This window comes from Protomyctophum parallelum (genome assembly GCF_964188405.1).
Source record: "Protomyctophum parallelum genome assembly, chromosome: 12".
NCBI classification, from domain to species: domain Eukaryota; kingdom Metazoa; phylum Chordata; class Actinopteri; order Myctophiformes; family Myctophidae; genus Protomyctophum; species Protomyctophum parallelum.
This window is the reverse complement of record NC_139712.1, coordinates 42,383,359-42,407,034: the sequence shown is the minus strand read 5'-3', so window position 1 is coordinate 42,407,034 and position 23,676 is coordinate 42,383,359. Positions and strand designations below refer to the sequence as shown.

Genomic DNA, 23,676 nt, shown 5'->3' with positions numbered 1-23,676 from the left:
GCTGGCTGTCCTGTCCACACAGACCACTACTGACTGCTATGCTTTACTGAGATGGACAGAGCTCTCTGTGCAGCGTTTACAATGGCATTTAATTAAAAAAAAAGCCTAAACAGGTGGGGTTCTTTTTACATTACGGAACTCTGCCCGCATGGAGTTTTCACACAAACATAAACAACCCGTGTTACACTACTTGTTTTAGCTGACACACTTATCCAGATTCAGTCTTCATCTAGTTCAAGGTCACCTCGCCACGTGAACCTTACAGTAGCACTCCTGTTCTGGGCATGTCAGAAATAGGTTAAGTATTTATAAGTAACTGTAAATTCAGTTAGATGTTGACAGTGGCTGCCCAGTCATCCCGCCAGGGATGTGTAGTAACAATAAATCTGGGGCGGTAATTTTTAGTGACGGAACATTTCACGAGTGATAGTAACTCATTTGAGCTTTACTCTCAATACTGGTTTTTGATATGCGACTTAAAGTAGTTAACCTATTGAGTCTAACCTCGCTCAACGCTGATGCATATGTTCTGCCGCTTATTGGCCTAATGCTCACTCCTCTACGCTTCCGACATGGTCCTCTGGCCTTAACCGCATCTCAGCGCGCCATTGGCTGGTAAAGTAGCAAAGATGTCATTCATATGTGAGGACATTCCCATATGAGGAGATTCTTTACAACATTACATGGACAATGGACATTCTGCGAGACTTGACGATCTTAGATTTGATGTTCAGTGGGGAAAAAGAAGGGGACCAAGTACAGACCATTGAGGTCAACGATGTATATATGGTTGAAGTGGCCAAACAGCACACCTGTGATTGATGTTTTGCTGTCGTCTGATTTGCAGGTACTGATTGATTGATTGATTACGGGTCAGTCTCTTTAAGGCCGCCTTTTACCCCCAGGGTGCTGTAGAAAATGACGTAAGAAAATGTGTTAATTCTTAAGCCTGTATCCGTATCGGCAACGCTTTCCTGTATTATAGATCAACCTTCATTTTCACACACTGACTTTCCCCAGACTCTGCACAAAAGTGTGCGTGAGGTGAGAGTGAGACGCACAAGGGGTTAACAGCCAGCGGACCAAACTTCTTCTGTTTGAGTCTTTGCCACAGAAATCGGGCCAGGTACTGTAATTACGTTTAGCTCTGTTTCCTCTCCTCCGGGGACCCTGGCCAAAATTAGCATCTTAAGTGGAAAGTCGTGCTGGCACTGCCTGTGTGTGTGTGTGTGTGTGTGTGTGTGTGTGTGTGTGTGTGTGTGTGTGTGTGTGTGTGTGTGTGTGTGTGTGTGTGTGTGTGTGTGTGTGTGTGTGTGTGTGTGTGTGTGTGTGTGTGTGTGTGTGTGTGTGTGTGTGTGTGTGTGTGTGTGTGTGTGTGTGTGTGTGTGTGTGTGTGTGTGTGTGTGTGTGTGTGTGTGTGTGTGTGCTCCCAAAGTCGCACACAAGCTTCCACCTTTTCTCTGAGGTCTGCATTCTTTCAAATCCGAATTATCCGACACACAAGCAAAAGACAAGACGAAAATGAATGTGGAGAACTTGTTTCTCTGGTTACCTGTGTGTGTGTGTGTGTGTGTGTGTTCACTCTGCTTGTGTACACGAGGGCTCAAGCATGAATGAATGCATGTTATTGTGATCTGTACTCTGACAAGGGCTCAGTGTCGTCCATACACATTTTAAACACATGAAACGTTCCATTAAACTATTAAAGGAATACTGCACTAAATGCATTTTGTTATTAACTCACCTTGTGATGGTGTGAATACAACGATTCTTTTCAGTTGTAATCACATTCCTTTGCGGGGAATGGAGAAAATAGGGGTCTGTTTTTCAAAACAGCAAAAACTCATCAGTTTACTTTACGCTCATAAGGTAACCCCAGGTGTCCTTTATCCAGTCGTATTGCTTAGTCAGTGCTTCCAAAACATCACTTTTTGCCAGGTGCTTGAAAAGCGCCTGGACTACATTTACTAACGACCGTACTGAAGACCGTAGTCGTAATGACGACCGTAGTGGAGACTTTTTCATGACTTGGCTGCCTCTAGGCTGCCTCAGAGCCAAAGGGAAACTTACCCATAAAACACATAGTCTGAACGGCATAAAAACCTGTGCAGCCGTATTGGCTGCTGTTGTGTAAGGGGTTTGTGTGAGAAGTGGAACGCGAGTGGCAACAGAAGCTAATGTTATGAGCTAACTGAGAGCTTGCTGCAGTTATGACTGAGTCATTCTTGTTTAAGTTGAAAATATACTTTTATTCACTTCAGGGGTAAATCCTCTCTTGCACAGGTGAGGAACCTATGGCGTTCACAACAGCAGCTCAGTTCACAAAATGCTATGTTTTGGAAGTGCTAAGGACACTGACTGGATACAAAACACTTGGGATTACACTGACTGGGAGTGTTGTTTTGGAGTTTATAACAGATTTGTTCCGTCAAGTTTAGCTAGTTTTCAATTATCTTCTTTTAACAACAAATATTTATCTTCATTTTCTTTTTTTCATTAACTGTAAAGGCCTAAAAAGCATACGATACGTATAAGTCATTTTTGGGATGAGGTACTCCTTTAAGGCTTATCACGGCTTTCAAAAGTGGGTGAAGTTAAAATAACCAACAATTATGGGCCTATATGTCTCTAGGCCTTTCATAAGTACAAAGTTCAGCCAGTTACTTGCCCGAACATTGAGACTTTATAGCATAAATCACCTACAGACTCCACAGGGACAGATGAGAGTGTCATGGCGCGAACTAGACCATTTTATTCAAGCACCACTTCTATGTCGATGCCATGTTTCCGTGTCTGGCCCTGCAGGCCTCTGATGCGAGAAGCTTTTTTGCTTTAATCACTACGTCTTGGCTCCACGCGTCTGCCTGTCTGTCAAGACTGAAAGCTAAGCTAAGCATTGTAGATGCAAATTATAGTCTATTTGTGACTGTCTGTCAACTCTTCACAAGGTGCTGGTTCACTATGCAGGCGCCTCTGTTGAGTTCACATTAGAGAACCTGTCGAAAAGAAAAGCCTTCAGAGAGTGAAGCAGGCTAAAAAAGGGTTAGTCCACCGTGATTAACTGAGTATCACTATCAAACGATCAACTAAGTATTAGTCTACCAAGTATGGAATCTGAGCACTAAACTGCAATCAAACATTGCTTTACATTAAGGGGTGCATGTCGGCACGGAGAGGTATGTAAACAAGACACATGTGCACACTCAGGGAGACATGCGAGTGTACACACAGACCTGTCTTTTCAGTCTGATGGTGGCTTGCAATATGTCAGACTAACGTCGCATAAATGCCATTTATAGAATGTGTTGGTTGTAGGTCAGATTTTCCGGAACATTGGCCGCCGTTCTTTTCTGATTGATTGTTCTCCTCCTCTGTGTCTCTCACTGTCTCTACTCTGATTCTTCTTACACACATAGACAAGCATCCACTGCAGACCTTTTCTCTGCATGGTTGATTGTATGCATGTTAATTAGATCCTTGTACTGTAATTGCACATTCCATTTAATTAAAGCTGCAGCAAACTAATGCTTTAAAAAAGGTATTCTGAAAGTCATAGAAAAACATAGAAGCTAACTTTAACCATATTTTGTGATTGATAAGCCTATATACAGTAGCCTGAGCTACCTAGATTAAATAATATATTGCAGACCCAGAGTATCCAGATGAAATAATGTTTGATGCTTTTACACAACACATTTTTAGTTACTTATTCTCAATTTGACACGTCTGATAACATAAACGCCATAGAGACTAAGCCACTTTTCACAGATAAAACCGGCACCACGATCCTATATAGCACATCTTGCCCCAACACACTTAGACGTTTCCCAGCTCTTTCTCAGACATACGCCTTCTTAAATGACTATTTCATTAACTTTTCTACAATTCGACTCATTTCCCGGCGCGTGCTTGCGTCGGTGTGTCTGGGCTTCCCATCCATCATGCCTGTCGGGGAGTAAATGTGGTGTGTAGCCTATATACTGTGGCACTCGCTCGCTCGCTCGCTGCTGAAAAAGCAGAATCCGTTCCGAGGCGCTACGGTCAGCGTTTGGACTATAAGGCGTTTGAAGCGACGGTGTGTGGAATGTAGGTGTGTTAGCAGCCTGCCGCCGCGGTGCTGGGTTTATACACTGCTAATCAGCGGTGGTGCACCTGTGGTTTTCACATCTGGAGACAGCGGTTAGCATGGGTGCAGGAAGTGGGTTTGTCGGTGAGAGAGAAGAGCACAACGGTGTTTCACATAGTGCCTTTTAAGCAGTGGTGGAAAGTAACAAAAGTAGATTTTCTTAAGTACTGCACTTAAGTACAATTTTGAGGTATTTGTACTTTACCGGAGTATTTCCGATTTCCAGTACTTTTACTTCTAGTCCACTACATGTCGGATCCAAATATTGTACTTTTACTCCATTACATTTATTTGGGAACTTTAGTTACTAGTTACTTTGTAGATTTTGATTATTATTACAAAACATACAACATACAGTACATTATCCACTTCAGCCATATATACATTTTGGCCGTTTAAATAGCCGATCTACAAGCTCACACTGCGTTGCGAACTTGCGATGCGACACATTGTGAGCTTGTAGATCTGCTATTTTCAAAAGATTTTTAGATATTTGAAAACGTATTATATTATATTTGAAATGGGACATTCTGCACAATAAGTACTTTTAATTTTGGTACTTTAAGTACATTTTGAATTCTGGACTTTTTCTTGTAACAGAGTACTTCTTTATCCCATTCTGACCTGAGATCAGATTCATACAAGGTTTCCACTGGACACACACTGGTCTGAAAAAATGTCAGTCGTTCTTCGATTTTTCAAAAATAGCAGACCTACAAGCTCGTAGCGCGCCACTCGGTGGCGCGCTATGAGCTTGTAGATCTGCTATTTTTCAATAGCTAAAGCATAACATGATGCTAACACCAAAATGGGTTCCCGTTCAGAATGGATTAATAATAGAGAAAATACATAATAAATAAATACTGAAACCAGATATAATCGTTAAGGAAAGTTTATGCATGTACATAAGGCCTATGATGTATTGTAAACTCTTAATCTCCATTTTCCAGCCATTCAGTGTAAAAAAATAAAAATACAAATAAAATAATCTGGCAACCCCCCCCCGAAATAATTTGGCGACCGCCCAGAGGATCGCGACCCACAGGTTGAGAAACCCTGGTCTAGTGGATCAGAGTCAGACCCAAACATCTGGCAGTAGTCGATCTCTAGTCTTAAGCGTAATTACCCTTCTCCACAGGGGGAACTTTTTCGATTTCCTCCACATCGTCTGCGATTACGTCTCATTGCTCACGCTTGTGGTTATTTTTGCTCTGATGCAATACAGACGTGTATTGTTGTGTGTCGTTGTCCTTCTGGGGTGGGTTGGGGGGGGGGGTTGAGGGGGTTGTTTACACTGTTGCAGCAACTCATAACACACCGGACCTCTATGAGTGACGCTATTGACAACACGATAACGGCTCGAGCCAGCTTGTACAACAATGAACAAGAACAATGGGACGTTGGCCGTCACATTATAAATGCAAGGCGTTGAGACAGACAGTCATGAGTCAGTATAGTGGGGATGGGGGGGGGGGGGGGGGATGTTTGTTACCCACCATAATTGGATGTGCTCATGAATGATTCAAAGACCAGATCGAGTTTACTGACACACGTCTGGTTCCAGTTGACTCGTCAACTCGACGTGACCTCATGTTAAAAAAGGGTGACTGACTACATAGCTATTCATACTGCTTGGCCGTGCCCGTGCATGTCACAGCAGTGTTGCATGGGTCTGCTTTCCCTCCATGACAAGAGTTCCCAAACTGGGGCGCCTGCTGGCCAAGTGGTCCAGGCGCATGCCACATATATACTGTAGGCTTTGGCCTGACCCTGACAGCGTGACGCGTGTTCAAGTCCCGTAATCCCGTTCGTGACGACCTTTGCTGCATGTCTCTCCCCTTCTCTCTCTCCCTTTTTCCTGTCTATCTTCACTTAATACTATCAACAAAGGCAGAAAAGCCTAAAACAAATCTTTAAAAAAAAAGACTTTTCAAGCAGCGTGACCCCCCCGAAATAATCATCACCCTGACAAGCTTGGAATTGTAGGAGTTTACTCAGTTCCACAGATATGTTTTATTTTGCGTTATTTATTTATTTGGCTTTCCGTTTATTTTATATTTTTTATGGAAGGATAGACAGTAGGCTGACAGGAAATGGGGAGAGAGATGAGGGGTGACATGCATTAAAGGTCATATCTTCCCTCTGCAATGTGCAAAGTGTTAACAAAGCCTTAAGCCTAAAAGGCTAACGTAAATTGTATAATTTGTGTTCTTATGTTCCAATTTTCAATGCCCAAAACACGATTAAATCGTTAATCGCAATTATTTGTATGATAATGAATCGCCAAGTACAATTTCATAATCGTGACAGCCCTAATCTGTAGATGCTGTCGGCTGTGGCACCTCTGATGGAATTTCGGAAGTGGTGGCCGAGTGGTGAGTCAGCGCTTTTGGCTGCTGTGTCAGGTTGCTCTGAAGGTTATGTGTACCCCCCCCCCCATGCCATGATGACTCAGCAAATATCACTTACATGGCAAGGATGAGAACGCTGATTATCAGAAGGGTGGTTTGATAGAAAAGAGCCATATTGGATAACAGGATGAGAGCGCTGATTATCATAAGGATGGTTTGATAGAAAAGAGCCATATTGGATAACAGCTTGCACCAAGGGCAGTGAATGTGATGAAACACGCAGTATAATCAAAGGGTGGAGGGCATCAGTACAACAGAGTAGACAGTACAGACAGACAGTCTTAAGCCGTGTTCACACCAAGGAAGCTAGAAGCAGCTTCTTGCTTCGTGGTTCCATGTTATCTCTATGCAAACCAGCTTTATCGTTTTGAAGCATGGAATTAACAGCTTTTTTTCCCTAGCTTCCTTTGGTGTGAACGTAGCATTACAGACAATTAAATGCCATCAGATGTCAATTCATCTTGTAGTCGCTATTTTGACACATCTTTGTCGCTTCTGCTCTGTTCTTATCAAATAGTTTCAGTCAGACCTCCTTAAGCCCTGGCTAAAGGAGGGAGGTTGAGTTGCTCTGGTCTGTTCTCAATCTGTCATTTATTCAAATGGCTGTAGAACAGCAGGATCATAGGTGTATAATTTATAATGCGTAAACATCATAATTATACATGTTGTGCCACCATAGTAGGAAACGGAGCGCTAGTGTGGCGATCTCCTTTCACGCGGTTTCACTAATCACAGATTGGGACTTGGCCTAACAAACATTTTGTTTTCATCCGTGAATATTATCAAATTTAGATAATTATGTCTTGATAAAATATCAAACGGCCATTGAACGGAATTTCCTTGATCCATTGTGTTTGTCATCTGCTGTGAACTACAGTGTGTGTGAACTGTAAACTAAGTGTGTGTGAATGGGTGAATGTAACGCACATCTTGACTTAAACTAAGTTTGTGTGAATGGGTGAATGTAGTGCACATTGTGTTAAAGGTTTTATGACATTCATTTTAATTTATTTTTATCTTTCGTTTTTCTTTTAGGTTTTATGACCTCAATTACACCCCAAAATCCTGAACTTTGAACATTCAGTGGATTTTCTGTGGTCTGGAGTTTTCTTTGGGGTTTGGAAGCCTTTTGAGCTACAATGAAAACAGGCAAGACAGTGAAAACAGTGACATCTGCTGGCAAATCCCATCGACATATATGGGATTTGCAGGCTCTTACATCACAAACTGCCGGCAAATCAGAGCACCTGTTTGAGCCAGAAAACCCCAAACCACAGAAAGTCTACTAAATGTTAAAAGTTCAGGTTTTTTGGGTGCAATTGAGCTTAGAAAACCTAAAAAGAATAAGAACAATTCCAAAACCTTTTTTTTAATGTCACAATCCCTTTAAATGTGCCTTGGATAAAGTGCACCATTTACCTCTATCAACCTCTATCAACTGGTTTGGTTTCCATGGTTCCTCTCTTGAGTTTAATCACAATACTCCACCTCTCTTCTTACTGCCATTTCTTGCTGTTGTTGTTTTCATCTCTTGTAAGTTGTAACCCTTCTCTTCTCCTCTTTTCCTCCATCAGTGTTTACAGGGCATGCTCTCGTCACTACATTCTGAGCTTGACTTTCAGAGGTACTTGGTGAAACTCCAGTTGCACCACAGAGTTAGTCCTGTTACCTTATCTGCATCCTGACTTGTGTCTCTGTTGTGTGTGTGTGGTTTCAGACTGCATCCCCAACAATAACCTCAAATGTGTGAGTTAACCCCCTTGCCCGCTATCTCAGAACCTGCTGTGGGAGTGTCCGTTAAGGTACACTTTGCTGCCAAGTTAAACCTAGCTTAGGTCCCGTATGCTCCCACAACTGACAACCAGACTCTACACAAAATACCTACTTCTTTATTTTGTGTGGTCCAGACGTGTGAATACACGTATTTGTGCATGCCGGTGTGTGTGTGTGTGTGCGTGGTGTCCAGAATAACCCAGCGGACTTGGCCTGGAGTCCAAAGCTCCATTAACTCCGTGGCACTACCCAGTTTGCTAGGCCAAAAGGGTTTAATTTCTTAAAGAGCTCTGTGTCTGCTGACCACACAGTTTCAGTCGCAGTCAGTTTCCGCCCGGCTCTTTCCCTGTGACGCAGATCACCTTACATTTGCCACACAATAGACCGGCGGGCTTCGCAGCCTGACTGTGTGTGTGTAGTCTGGCGGCTGGCCACAGTACCCCTTTGGCTTGACTTAAGTTAACATAAGCCTGTCACTGGTAGACATTGAAGTGCAGACCGATTCCAAAGTTATCAAACTGTAGTATGAATTAACATTCTCATATACGATATATATATATATATATATATATATATATATATATATATATATATATGAGACAAAAAAGGGGACTCCTGCACATCCAAAAAGACCCGTAGGAGGTGCAAGTCTAGTTAGCAGGCATAGACATCAAAAAAGAGAAAAACCTGAAGGAGACTGCACACTCCAGGGAATTTCGCCGTGAGCTATAGCACCTGACGAAGCTCACGGCGAAACGCGTCGTGCTAATAAATAAGTTTGATGCAGTAAGTTGTCCGTCTCTGTTCCCTGGAGTGTGCAGTCCCTTCCTTGGAAGGTTTTTCTCTTTTTTGATATATATATATATATATATATATATATATATATATTGATCCTCGTTAATAGTCATTTATCACACTAATATGGACAATTTAATGCCGGCCTTACACCAAAGGACTTTTCATGCCATTTCACTGTTTCAGAAATCGGGTGCAGTACTTATAGTTTAGACAGTTTTTGGTTTAGACTAGTCATTGGTTAGACCAGTCATTAGTCCTACAACTACAACCTATCTCAAACCTAAACCTTCTACGGGGCAGCACACCTAAACCTAACCTTAACCCATGGTCAACCAATGACTAGTCTAAACTAAGTATGCACCCCCAGAAATCGCATGAAATGTTCTACTATTGTCTACTCGATCAATTTTTTTTCTCAGCTTGAAGTTGTTGAATAAAATAAAGCATGTAATGTTCAATATTATCAGAAAAGAAGTCTTCAGTCTTGTGCATGTTCATAGTTGAACGAACTTTGTCAACATAGGTGTGCTCCCTCCAGCACCAAACAGAAAGCAGCAAACCAGCTAGATAAATAACAGGGAGAAAAGAGATGCCAACGCGTGTATTAGACTAGTCTTCTACATCTGTACAGTGTACTACATACATACTGTACGTGCCTGTATTGCAGGAGTTTTCAACAGGTGGTCCATGTGGAAGTATTGTGTGTGGTCCCTGACCAGTCATTTAGAAATGTGGGATTGTTGATTTTTTAAAATGTCTTTCCACTATGAGAAACTGTGAACTGAATGACCTAGGGACCTATGATGACCGTCCATGTATTTACGAACAGGTTGGAGGTCAATAAATTCCACAGAAAAAGGGAGTTAGAATCTCAAGAGGGGGAAGTGTACCGGATTGTCTCGTTGAGTCATTATTATTATTAGGAAGTTATTAGTAGTCATCAATTCATTCATTGGTTGAGAAACATTGGGATGTATACACATGGTATGCACATATGTACAACAGTCGTCCCCAGGTTGATTCTAAGTCAGGGTGGTGGTGGATTTACAAGTAGTAGCTTAGCATTGTGCCTGGCCCACAATACTGTAGTAATACTGTAAAAAAAAACTGTGACACTTTCGACCCTAGATGTGAGAGGGTGTCAGACTTGTCTTCTATGTTTTTACCCCTTAAAACCAGAAAGCATCTGTGTCATTTTAGGCACATTTTACAGAAAACAGGAAAGGATTTAGAAGGCATTTGTAGAATTTGCCTCAGGTCTTAATGGGTTAAAAGTCTTTTATAGATATAGCATACGTTTCAGTTTGATCTCTTGAAAAGTACTTTAATCAGTTGGGTATCGGGTTTTGACTGATTAGACATTTATTCTGTTATCGTTATTGAATGAGGCTCCGGGCTTTATCTGTGTGCATATCACATTTTAAAGTTAAATTAGAGATCTTCTTATGCTTTTCTAACCTTCAACACAGCGGTGTGGTGTGCATGTTTGAACTAAGTGATGGGCAGCATACAGTATTGATATTGTTTTGCACATTTGCATGCCCGGAGTGTCTTGGCATAATGTGCTGGAAAAAAAAACTTAAAAAGTTTGTGTGTTTCAGTCTCACTTGTATTGGCCTTTCACGGGGAGTCGGATATCATTATTTTTGTATTACTACGCAGAAGTAATTGCAATTGCATTGTCTCAGCATACCTCTGCTGTCGGGCATAAACCAGCTAACTCCAAAATAGTTTTTTCAGGAAATGAAGAAAACCTTATATTTTTAAAACAAAGCAATACTGCCTCATTAAAGTTGGTATTGTGACTTTATATATTGTCAATTACTTGCATGAGGGTCCAATGGAGTTAGCTGGTTTTGTCACAAGCACTTTTTAATCCTTCAGAAGCTTCATATCGTATGCCTACAGTAGTATACAGTAAGTTTATAAGTATCTGTCTTCCACCCCCCCCCCCCCTCCAGAGCAGAAGCCCGAAGCACGGCCCCAGCCCCCAGCCCAGCGTCTGCGACCAGGCTGACCATCTCTCCCTGGCGTCCCTGGAGTCGCTGGACACCATGTCAGAGGCCGACGCCCCCACGGCCTTCACCCGTGGCAGTCGCGTCCGTGCCAGCTTGCCCGTGGTGCGATCGTCCAACCAGACCAAGGAGCGCTCACTAGGTATGCAGAGAACCAGGGCTCGATTCAGGAAATACTATTTCCATTAAAATTGAAACAAAGTTAAGGTAAAAGCAAAAGGTATTGGAATTACGAATTCTGGTAAAATCTTGAAATTCTGATGATTTTAAGGAAACTATTTTGTGAATTAAAACCAAATTGAAGAAATTGGTATTGCTTTAAATTGTGCATGGCAAAGTTCTTAATGCCTATAGCCCTTTAAGAATATATAAATTCTGTAAGGTTGTATCCTTGCAAACTGTGTTGTGGCCGTAATTTACATTTTCAATTTAAAGTTAACTGACCTCTTGAACTTTAGTAGATAACCTACCTTAGGCCGCTGCCAACTGGGGGGGGGGGGGGTGAGACCTCCTGGCCTCCAGCACGGCTTGAGAACTTTGTTTTAACAACACAATGATCTCACTGTGCTCTCCCCCCTGTGACAGCTCAGGTCTTTCCACTCAGTCCATCTATTATTCCCTCCCTTTCTCCTTCTTCCCCCTCCCCATTCCCTCGCTCCCCGCCTCCGTGGATTGAAGCTTATAGTTTTAATTAGAATTCATTTCCTCTGTAGGGAGAGATTAGAGGGTCCATCCACAATATGCCATCGTGTTATTGACAGGATTAGAAATGGGTTTGTCTTATCAATGCATGCAGCGCTTCATTAGCATCCATGTGCAGAAAAACGGCTGTCAGTCGTGCAGAGTGAGCTATGCTTGCTGCGTTAGCGCAAGGACGGTCTGCGAGAGTCCCCTAGCTTATTCTCTTGGGGCGTGGAGTCTTCAAGGTAGCTTAAATGTGTAAACAAAGTCTGGGGCGGTATCTTTCGCTGGATAATTGTCATGCTTTTCTTATTTTTATCCCTGGTCAGTGAGTGGGTCTGTGTTGAAGTGTCCAAATTGAAAATGAATGACGCCACGGGGTGTCATTTATTTTCCGTGCTCCTTGGTGCCAACGGGGCCCCGTGGCTGAGCTGGGGGAGGAGAAATGCAGAGCTTGTACATAAACACTTTCAAGAATACAGCATGCTTCACTGCATGCACACACGCCTGCACGCCAACTACAGTATGTAGTCGTGTGTGTGTGTGTGTGTGTGTGTGTGTGTGTGTGTGTGTGTGTGTGTGTGTGTGTGTGTGTGTGCGGGCCGACCGACACACATAAACACAAAGATCTGGAGAAAGCGTTAGGGCAGTGGGGGGGAAGTAGTGTGTTCAAAGGGGAGGAGGGAGGAGAAACAAGGGGCACCACTTTACCCCAGTGTCCCTCCCACACACACACACACACACACACACACACACACACACACACACACACACACACACACAAACTTCAGTTTTGTCCCCACGGACATCTGGAGTGCGCTAGTATCTTGCGCTCTTGCTGTGGAAGCAGTGTGGTCTTTTCTCAGGACGTGTTATAGGGCTCAGAGGAAAGCAGGGAATGTTTAAACCCTTCATGTGAGTATTGGTTTTTATGCACTAGTACGCCATGGATGAATAGCATCGCATGCTATTACATTTCAAAGCATGCATTGTGTGGTTGTAATACAGTATTACTTCACGACTTTGATTCACCGATTAACAATGCACGGAAACAAAAGGAGAGCTTTGCCCTTCATTGTGCTTCGTTGTACTTTTGTGGACCGTCGGGAGACTTTGTGGCTCTGTCGTAAAGCCCAGCATGTCTGCAGTGCAGAGCGGCGTCCATTTGGTCGGAAACACTGGACCATTTGGTTCTAATTCAGATGGAAGTCAGACAATCAGCACGACCTGAATCCATAATAGAATTAAGTCAGCCAACGTTGTTTGGCGCCAGCCCTGTCAGTGGCGCTGCCGGTGCCGGGTTTGATTTGTGGGGATTTGAATTGCCATTATTATGCATGTGTGATTGGTGAAGCTTAGTCATCAAAATACAGCCACAGCTTTCTCAGTGCGTGCTAACATCTGGAGGAAAACTAACTGGCTAACTGTTAGCATAACAGCTCACTGGGGAAAGACAAAGTTATTCTGCAAATGGACACTTTGAAAAGTTATTACAAGGAAACCCAGACAGACCAGAGGGTGCTATGGATGGACTCAGCTAATTTTATTTCCTGGATTTGCGCTCTCTCTCTCTCTCTCTCTCTCTCTCTCTCTCTCTCAGTCTATGCTTCTGTTGTGGAACATGTAGGATCTTGTATAATATTTCGCCAAACATCTGGTAGCTTTTACGGGCACAGTCCTTTTACGGGGTTACACCAAGTAAAGCCAAACCTTGTTCTCTTTAAGGCAGCTACAAGTACTATAGAAGATTATTGGCAAATCTGTCTCAAAATCAAGTTAGTTGTCATGATAACTAATCCAGTCCAATAAAGTAAGCAAACATTACAATCTTTAAAGGCATGTTTCTTTCTTTACCGTGTAGCCACATATCCCCGTCTGGGTGTATATAGTAGCAGTGTGTGGGGCGTGCCCACATGTATTTTGAGGGAGAGACATCTGTTTTGCTGAAGCGCAGTGCCGAAGCCCCACCCAGACAGAGTTTGAGAGTTCTGACTTTGGTTTCTTTGATGTTCAACTCCACCCAGGGGCACGCCGCCCTGCCCTACCTCTGCCCAGCCATTCCACTCTCAGCTCTCTCTCTCTCTCTCTCTCTATCTCTCCCTCTGTGTGAACACATCGCCATCTTTTCTTTCAGACCCGTGCCGTTCTGAAGCACACTAGAGATGAGCAGGGCTTAAACTTGTTGTTTTGGTTTATCACAGTGGGGGTATGGGGACCCCTGAGGGTGCTTGAGGCAGATCCCCTGCAAAATGACTTCATAAAGCACCGGAATCAGAATCTTTTTTTTAAATATATGTTTATTGGTAATAGGTTTCAACAATTTAGTACAGTTTGAACATACCTTTTTATTTTCTCCCTCACCCCATCCCTCCCCCCAGTTATCGTCATCATCAAAACAATATAAATTAGTACAGACATATTAAAAAACAAACATACATACAGACATATGATATAAACAGTAGGATACAAAAATAATAATTTAAGCACAGATAACAAAAACAAGATAAATAACAAAAAATAAAATAAAATAAAATAAAACAAATACAATTATGAGTTGGGTTATTCGAGTTCAAGAGATAGTCAGTCACAAGTTATGTCGGAAAAGATTGTGTTCAGAACGTTGTCATATATCACCCTCTATACACAGTTCTATCATTATGAGAATGCGAAAAACACACATAGTATTGATTCAATTAGTCTGTCGGAAGTACTCTCAGATTCTCAAAGTAGGTAATAAATGGTTGCCAGCTAGAAAATAACCTTTCTGTTGAACCTCTAATTGTAAACTTTATTTTTTCCAATTTTAAAAATCCCATAATATCCTTAAGCCACATAGCTATAGAAGGGGAAGTTGGGGATTTCCATCCCAACAATATTCTACGTCTTGCTATCAGTGTGGCAAATGCTACCATATTAGACTGTTTCTGGGTTAGAAGTTCAAAATCTGATGGCACTCCAAAAATAGCCATATGGGGCGGAATCAGAATCTTGAAGACTTCAAATGTGAACAAATTGGAATATAAAATTTTCCTATTATCGGATTGAACATACTGTACAGTATTTACATACAGTGTATACATACAGTATTTCTTTCATTTTTCCACACTTTGCTTGTGTTTCTTTCTATCTATGAAGCACTTTGTAAATTTGTTTTTGAAAAGTGCCTCACAACATTTTATTATTATAAAGTCTTGACACGAAAATGTTTGCAAACAACTGGTTTATCCCATTAAAACCGGGTGAGCATCTGTGTCACTTTCGATTTTTGCATTGGCTATTCAAAAATATCAGATCTACAAGCTGCACAGCCCGTCACTTCGTGCCGCACTGCGTCCTTGTACATCTGCTATTGAGTGGTGCAACCACTCCGAGGAACAGCAATGTCCGTGTTCACCTATGTGTATCTGAGCACCAGTATATGACTATGAGTACCAGTAGGGGCGCTGTTGTGCCAGAAACAGAGAGAGAGAGATAGTATTAGTGCTGCACTGTTGCCTGCTAATGAGAGAGAGAGGGGAGAGGGGGGAGGAGGGGAGGGGAGTTGCACCACTCAGTTCACACGGGTGTGATTGTTTTGATAATTTTTGAAAAATCTTGGCATTTTGTAGAATCAGCCTCAGGTTGGCCGTGGCCAACCTGAGGCCAAGCGGCCAAGCGGCCAAGCGGTCAAGCGGTCCAGGCGCCGAGGCACATAAGCGGCCTGGCAGTGCATCGTGGGTTCGAGTCCCTCTCTTGACGATCTTTGCTGCATGTCTCTCCCTGTTCCTGTCTCTCCCCCCCTGTTTCCTGTCTATCCACACTGTAATCTATAAATAGAGGCAGAAAAATATCTTAAAGGTTTTATGACATTCATTTTCATTTATTTTTACTTTTATTTTTTATTTTAGGTTTTATGACCTCAATTACACCCAAAAAACCTGAACTTTGAACATTCAGTGGATTTTCTGTGGTCTGAAGTTTTCTTTGGGGTTTGGAAGCCTTTTGAGCTACAATGAAAACAGGCAACACAGTGAAAACAGTGACATCTGCTGGCAAATCCCATTGACATATATGGGATTTGCAGGATCTTACATCACAAACAGCAGGAAAATCAGAGCACCTGTTTGAGCCAGAAAACCCAAGATCACAGAAAATCTACTGAATGTTAAAAGTTCATGTTTTTTGGGTGCAATTGAGATTAGAAAACCTAAAAAAAAATAAGAACAATTCCAAAACCTTTTTTTAAATGTCACAATCCCTTTAAAAAAAGAAGAAAAAAGGAATGTGCCTCAGGTCTTAATGGGCTATCGTATCTCTGTGCGTGCGTATAGGTGTTCTGTACCTGCAGTACGGCGACGAGACCAAGCAGATCCGCATGCCCAACGAGATCACCAGCGGCGACACGGTGCGAGCACTGTTCGTCGGTGCCTTCCCGCAGCAGCTCACCATGAAGATGCTGGAGTCGCCCAACGTCGCCGTCTACGTCAAGGACGACATGAGGAACATGTACTACGAGCTCACCGATGTCAGGTAAGACTAGGCACAGTGTGTGTGTGTGTGTGAGGCTGTGAGCCCTTGGTTCTTTAAATGGTGAATGGTGCATTTATATACTAGAGCCTTAATCCATGGGGCTTTACATAGATTGTGCATTACATTCACCCATTCACACACAACCATGCATGGTACCAACCTGCTAATCGGGAGCAATTAGGGGTTCAGTGACTTGCTCAAAGGCCACTTCGACACTAACTCTGGGGAGCCCAGGATCAAAATCTCCACCCTTGAGCCATCGTCATATCCCTTGTTCTTATCCAGATGGTTACATGACAGATAGTATCTTGACCGTCGGTCTCAACATGATTGTCCAATGATTGAAAATGAAACTGAGAAAATGAGAACGTCGTAAAGCGGTTGCCCCACCTCCCCACACTTCCGTTTCGTCTTTGCAGTAGCGTGAGTTTTTCCTACTGTAAATCAAAATTTGTCCTACGTAAATGCTGCTTAGCGGAAATGGAAATTCCAAAATGTATTTTAAAATATATGTTTGTGAACGGAAATGGTGAACAGATGACGGCATCCGTTCACAGCTTTCTCAGGGAGGTGTAGATCCAGACCCTACTGTATGTAGGCCTACGCAGACAGTGGTCTGGTTTGAGAGACTATATGTCAGACAGAGAGTGACCGTGACAGACGGGGATAAATAAATACTGTATGTACACAGACAGTGGTCTGGCTTGAGAGACTATATGTCAGACAGAGAGTGACCGTGACAGACGGGGATAAATAAATACTGTATGTACACAGACAGTGGTCTGGCTTGAGAGACTATATGTCAGACAGAGAGTGACCGTGACAGACGGGGATGAAATACTGGGGAACAAGGAAGTGCACTTTTCCCAGTAGTCGTTTGCTACTGTAGGTCATCCAAGGTTCACCCTCCCAACATATTGTTAACTCCCCTCCCTTCCCAAGATCCTCTTGTGCTACAAAGCAGCCTTCCTCTTTCCTCTCCCAAGATCCTTCCTGCCGTAGCTCTCTCTATGCACAGGAAGTGACATAGGCCAAGAAAGGTCTTCATTTTCCTCCATGCTTGTTCCTCATAGGGTAAAAAAGTCCTTTTGGAAATGGAGAGCTAAACCGGTAGGTTTTTATCAAAACAAACTGCACAGTACAGGCATCTTACATTGCGCTCAAATTGTCTGTGTCTGCATGTGTCACCGAGTTGCTGTCGCCTATGACCTATATGGGCCATGGATTCCGCATTAGATCCATAGCTCTAATGCGTTGCATTTAGAGCTATGTTAGTCTCAACTTCCGCCGCTCGCATGAATGCAGACCAGCCTCTCCTCTTTAGCGTAAATAAAAATAACGTTTTTGCTACTCACCAAAACAAAGGCGGGTTGTGTCATTAGAAAGCCTACTTTCCTTAGTGGACGCACTCTGAGCCCCCCACCACACGTATAAACTGTACTTTTTGGCCAAAAGGGGATTTTGTTTCCACCGGGAAAAAAATACTTTTAGTTACTCCACTGCGCCTTCTACCGATATTGCCCAGAGAATTGCCTCATAGAGAATATTTTTCCTCCGGTGGCCAAAAAGTACAGTTTATACAGTACGTGTGGTGGGGGTTTGTAGATTAAAAAAAAATCAGTTTACTGTGAATTTGTCGCTTTTAAATTGTTTTTTTTAATTATTAGTTATAACTATCATGTGGTCACTGGTCGTCCTTGATTGGAAAGCACTTAGGATCAGCTGCTATTCTTTTTAAATGTGCTATATTTGACGTGACTTAATTTGACTTATGAACGTTGCTTAGTTGCTTCGAAGGGAGTGGAGACAGTGCTCAAGATTAATGGCAGCTTAACTGGAAGCGACCCATAGTTCACCTATTTAAACCTAAAACACTGTCTGCTAACATTTTTGTCGAGAAGTGGGCCATACAGTTGCTGAGTATTGATTCATTTCACAGTTATAATGACTGCTGGTAGTTTAAAAGTTTAATATTTGCGAGCTTCCCGGCAGTATAGGGGAGTGTGTTATTTTAATAGTCCATGTCAAAGTACATTACTTGTTGACTCCTACATGTGATGCACCTACAGTATGAATAAACAGAATGATGATGAAGACGATGATGATGACTATTATTACTAGATGGCTTATCATGATTTATTTGATAAATTCATGATGAATTCACCAAGGTGCGTAGTACAGTATAATTATCCAGATAGCACAAAAAGCACAGAAGACGTAATTCCATTGGGGTCCCAAAATAAATAATTGCAGAATAGGTATAGCAGCTACACTATATAAATAAAGCTTGCCGTCTCGCTCCTATCTATCCAGTGTTCTTGCCCTGTGGCCCGTGTGTACTTTGTGACTAATTCTCCATTTTTATCAGGGCTGTAAAAGCCGCCCCGTGACTCGTGTGCAGTAGGACGGTAGGCACGGGAGGGAACGCCAACACAAGCAGAGTGGAAGAGAAACGACGAGGCGGTCGTTTGCGTGCTAACAGCCACACGGTTGCAAATATGGCATTACAGGATATTATTATCTTCCACGTCTGAGTCCTATTTCAATACGAGACAATGTCGTACAACAGGAGATGGACGTTATATGAGCCGCCCTTGTCAGACTACAAGCCCCTGGCTGGTCTGCTGGGGAGAGCTAGACTCAGACGGGACAGGCCACACTCGGACGGGGACGCCTGGGCAGCCTTCTTACCTCTGCACGTCTCTTCCCCTTACAGGAACATCACAGACCACTCCTGCCTGAAGGTGTACCACAAAGACCCTGCGCAGGCCTTCAGCCACGGGCCCAGACCCACCAACGGTGATGCCAGAGTGAGTATTGCACTGAAAAACCCACTCGACCGAGTGCGGCTGATCTGAGAGAGTGAACTCATGGACAGTAGTCAATGAACCTAATGTACGTTCATGAATAGTATAGCTTTATGATTCATATTCACATTTTATGAGGACACGGTGGCATATGGACATTGGTCTCTAAGAATAACGGCTCAGCCAGTTTGTGCGCTGAATCAGCACACAAAGTTCTGACCACACTGTATAATCACAGTGTCACCGGTTCAAGTCCCGGATTAGGACCTGTGTGTGTTGCACTTTGTTCCTTCTTTCTGTGCTTTGCTATTTAAATTAAGCCCAAATAACATAAAGCACTAAATAAATAAATTATATTTGTATAATAGAAATAATAATAAATGAAATCCAGTACCTTTGATGATGCAGTAGTACTGTATTGACATAGTGACAGTGGTTTATGAGTTGCAGCTGGTGTAGTCCAAGGTGACATCTCTTGTTTGTGACATGAATAGTCCGGTTGGAGAGGCCCGGCCTCCGGTCCTTCTGATACTCCTTGTGTCCTGTCGACGTCGGACTGAAGGAATGCCCCCCTGCCTCTTCCAAATCTATTTAGAGTGGGTCTTCCATTGTTCTGCCAGCCCCATTTCAGGGGCCTATGACTGGGCTGTGCACGCATGTATGCACGCTCTGGTGTGGATTTGTTGGGGGCAACGATTGGGCCCAATTTGCAGGATTCTTTTATGTCCACTCCTTTAATCCCCCCCCCCCTCTCTCTCTGTCTCTCGCTCTCTCTCACTCTTCCTCTCTCTTTCTATCTCTCTTCATCTGATACCAGAGTACCATGTTAATGTCCTGATGATGTAATGAAATTAAAGCTCCAAAGAGCTCATTCCTCATGTGTTTCTGCCCAAAAGCTTTCTGGTCAAGTGACCTCTCTCTCTATCTCTATGTAATCTGTCCGACTCTTTAGGCTTCTCTCTGCATGCCACAGCATTGCAGCATTACTCTTAATTCTTTGAGATGAGAAAGTGTTATTTAAGCCTGTTGCCGTGTATGTAAGGGGAGAGGTGGAAGAGAAATTATAATAGATGGTGACAGACCAAGTCAAAATTGGTGAAGGCGAATGACATGGTTTGGTGTTGGGGTGCCCTTAACGGCATTAATTTGACAGTGTGGATGACGACAATGAATTGGGCCCCATGCACTGGAGTGTGAGTTTTCAGGGAGAACTTAATTTACACCTCTATTTTTAGAACAGGTGTTGTGAGGCAATGTGCCGTCAGTGAATTACTTGCAGGGGCTACTTGCAATATGGACAGATCATGTTTTTCTTCTGCTCTCATATCATTATTTATTTATTTATTTATTTAAATGACTGCTACTACTGCTACTACTGTACTACTGTAAATAATGTATCCTCCTTACTGACATTGGTGAGACCATTGGTGAGATGCGAAAATACTTTTCGCTGTACTGTACATTGACAATAAATTGAATCTCATCTCATCATCTCATCTCAGTGAGACAAGTAAAGGTGAATAGATATGCGTACATTGTGCAATCTATAGGCAGCTACAACGCAGAAGTGTGATGTCTTGAATACACTTGTAAATTTTTAACTTGGTGTTATATAGGGGTCTAGTGTTTTATACCGTCACTGTAGACTTTACTCTGGGCAAATATAGGTAACATTTATATCGTAGGTTCTGGTTGGGGGGTGTGTACGGTACAGTATATTAATTATGTATCGCGCTAATTCAGAAGATTAGTCTTTTTTTAGTTCTTTCTAAGATTTAGTGTTTGGTTTAATTTGGCTAAATCACTCAAACACAAACAGCCCTATCTATACAATGATAGTCCAAAAATTCCATTGTAGTTATTATTTAGTTATAACATTTTGTTATAACATTTGTCATGGTTTTCATGGTTATAAAACCCACAGGTAGACTTAACCACTTAACTTAAACAATAAATAATACATACATTGTGACACGTTGTGAGCTTGTTGTAGACACTCTTGTACGATGAATTAGGCAAGTAGGGCATAAATGCACAGGGGAAAGAAACATTAAAAAAATGTATACAAGGTATCTTCCCAACAGCGACAATAAGTTATATAACACTACGAACACATAGATACAGACACGTTCACACGATAACTGTGTTACCAAAGCGGTGCCATCAAAGCTTACTCAAATGCTAAGCTTTGAGTGCAGCTTGTCTTTTTTGGGGGGGTAGAGAGAGAGAGAGAGAGAGAGAGAGAGAGAATGACAAATGAAAAAAGCTCTCTCTGTGTGTTACTGTATGTTGTTGGTGACCGACCTCTTTTAATCGTGAAATCCAAAACCATTGCACTCAAGGAAAATGGGCAAATGCTATAACCTGATGACCTGTGCACCTGTTCAAACACCGCTGTGTGTGTGTGTGTGTGTGTGTGTGTGTGTGTGTGTGTGTGTGTGTTTGGGCTTTTACTTGTACCCTTGTTTTGAAAGCATGGCTTTGCCCCTAGATCAGGTTCAAAATGGTAGTCACAGTTACCGCTTTTATTGATGTGGTTTAGAACAACACATCTGATTCAGGCCAGGCCAGATGGTGCAGAGAATATACACAGTCAATTGCGTGAGTGTTTCTTTAACTCTTGAGTGTAGAAAATGGACCCCTGGCCGGTTTAAATGAATGCTCTGGTTTGGTCTGTGGAACAGGTTGTTTAATCAGTAGAATGTATTTCACTCCTACAACCAGCCTATAGCTACCACTTAAATACACTTTAAAGCGAATTTGTAGATTTTCTAAACATTTTGAACAATGGTGGTGCCCTGGTAAAAAACATTTTGAACAATGGTGGTGCCCTGGTAAAAAACATTTTGAACAATGGTGCCATTGGTGCCCTGGAAAAAAAAAAAATCCCCCGACCTGATACAGTAGGTCTTCCTCAGCGTCGTCACAACATTGAGGACATGTATTGTGTTCTGGCTATTTCTTCATTTCTATTACATTATTGAGCCCTGCACATAAAGAGTTTCATCTAATCTGGCGTATGCAGGCCTTCTGCGTTTGCAGATACTTACTCTCATGTCCGTGTTCATATACATTTCAATTTCAGGGTTCTTGAAAATTAAAATGTTTGAGAGTCGCTGTTCTGGTAGCGCATTCACTGCAGCGCTATCTTCTGTTTGGTATGATACACTGCAGCGCTATCTTCTGTTTGGTATGATACACTTGCCTTGTTCTCTGAAAACACGGAAATAAAATTCCGCCTCTATTTTTGGCGTCCACAGCAGTGCAGTCAGTGTTTTGTAAACACAGCCGACAATTGACTTAATCTCTTTGACGGAGCTGTTCCCTTCTGGATAATCCACTTTAGTTGTTTTTTTGTTTTTGTTTTTATCCTCTCTCCTGTGTTTGATGGTCAGATCCAAATACGCATTACTCGCACAGTGTTCACTCGCTGTTACGATGCTATCAAGCACAGGCGTGCCTTGCGCTCAGAGCAATAGTTTTATCTTCTCCAATGTCTTCCATAACTAATTTGTAGTATGTTGTGTCACTCGACATACTGTGTAGATACAGTACACAACAAGTGTTAACATGACACGTGAATGCCACAGTCACAGAACTGAGACGTCCTTAATTTTCCACAAGGGAAATTAATTTGGCCCGGCCCAGAGTACAGACAGGATAATGATTATGTACAGTAAACGGGTAAATACCATAGTAAAAGCCACCACAGTAAAAACTGTAATAACCAGCAAAACTATAAACAAGAGCACACAAATGAAAAACTATGAACAGGTTACCCAATCTGTCACACTGACTGACACCATTGTCTTAAGTCTTTCTGTGTCTACTCACGCTACTGTTATGTAGGTTTTCCACAGCATGCATCACAGTGCATTATCATCAGTAAAGTATAGTATAGTCGGGCTGTGGTGATGTGACTCTAGTCTAACCTCATAAAAAACAGTGTCACAACCTCTCTCCAGCTCTCAGAGATTGACTCTGCGATTTTCACTTGATCCCACCAGGCAGACATGCTGGCCCCATTATTGGAAGCTTAAGAGAACTAGCAGAGAGAGAGAGAGAGAGAGAGAGAGAGCATCCTTTTAAAAAGTCCACATGAGCCAAACTGAAACCAAATGTTCTCTCTCAACACTGGTACACATTTACCTCACATCTTCATCAATTTGTTTACTTTTAAGTGCGCTTCCATTTTGTTAATAAGACAAACGTTGGTTTTTTTAATGTTTTTTTTGTGGCTTTCGCCTTTATTTTATATTTCTTTATGGAGGGACAGACAGTAGGCTGACAGGAAATGGGGAGAGAGATGGGGGGGTGACTTGCAGTAAAGGCCGTCGGGATTAATTTGGGAGTCGAACTCGTTGCCAGACTGGATTACCAGCCAAGGTGCCTGGACCGCTGAGCCACGGCCCAGGCCAGACCGCTTCCTTTTGAAGTCGTCACAATGTACAAGTAAAGTTTGGTCCCTACAAGGGTGCATTTTTATTTTTTATTTTTTTTGGGAGGTCCGTTTGTGATAGACAGCTGATAATTGTAGACGCAAGCCATTTGTTCTC

The 23,676-nt window shown here is 42.4% G+C and overlaps 1 protein-coding gene across 17 annotated transcripts in view; it reads left to right on the top strand.

Annotated features, from left to right (window-relative positions):
* The window catches only part of kiaa1217 (KIAA1217 ortholog), a 151,729-nt gene that overhangs the window by 100,092 nt on the left and 27,961 nt on the right, over window positions 1-23,676 (top strand). For 14 of the 17 annotated variants that reach the window (XM_083778251.1, XM_083778250.1, XM_083778246.1 and 11 more), the window contains 4 exons: window positions 8,112-8,192; window positions 11,070-11,265; window positions 16,115-16,313; window positions 19,030-19,123. In XM_083778251.1, coding sequence (XP_083634377.1) covers window positions 8,112-8,192; window positions 11,070-11,265; window positions 16,115-16,313; window positions 19,030-19,123 — 570 coding nt within the window. Of the gene's footprint in view, window positions 1-8,111; window positions 8,193-11,069; window positions 11,266-12,611; window positions 12,720-16,114; window positions 16,314-19,029; window positions 19,124-23,676 lie in introns of those variants that run through there. The other 3 variants (XM_083778249.1, XM_083778241.1, XM_083778242.1) reach the window with 2 other exon arrangements.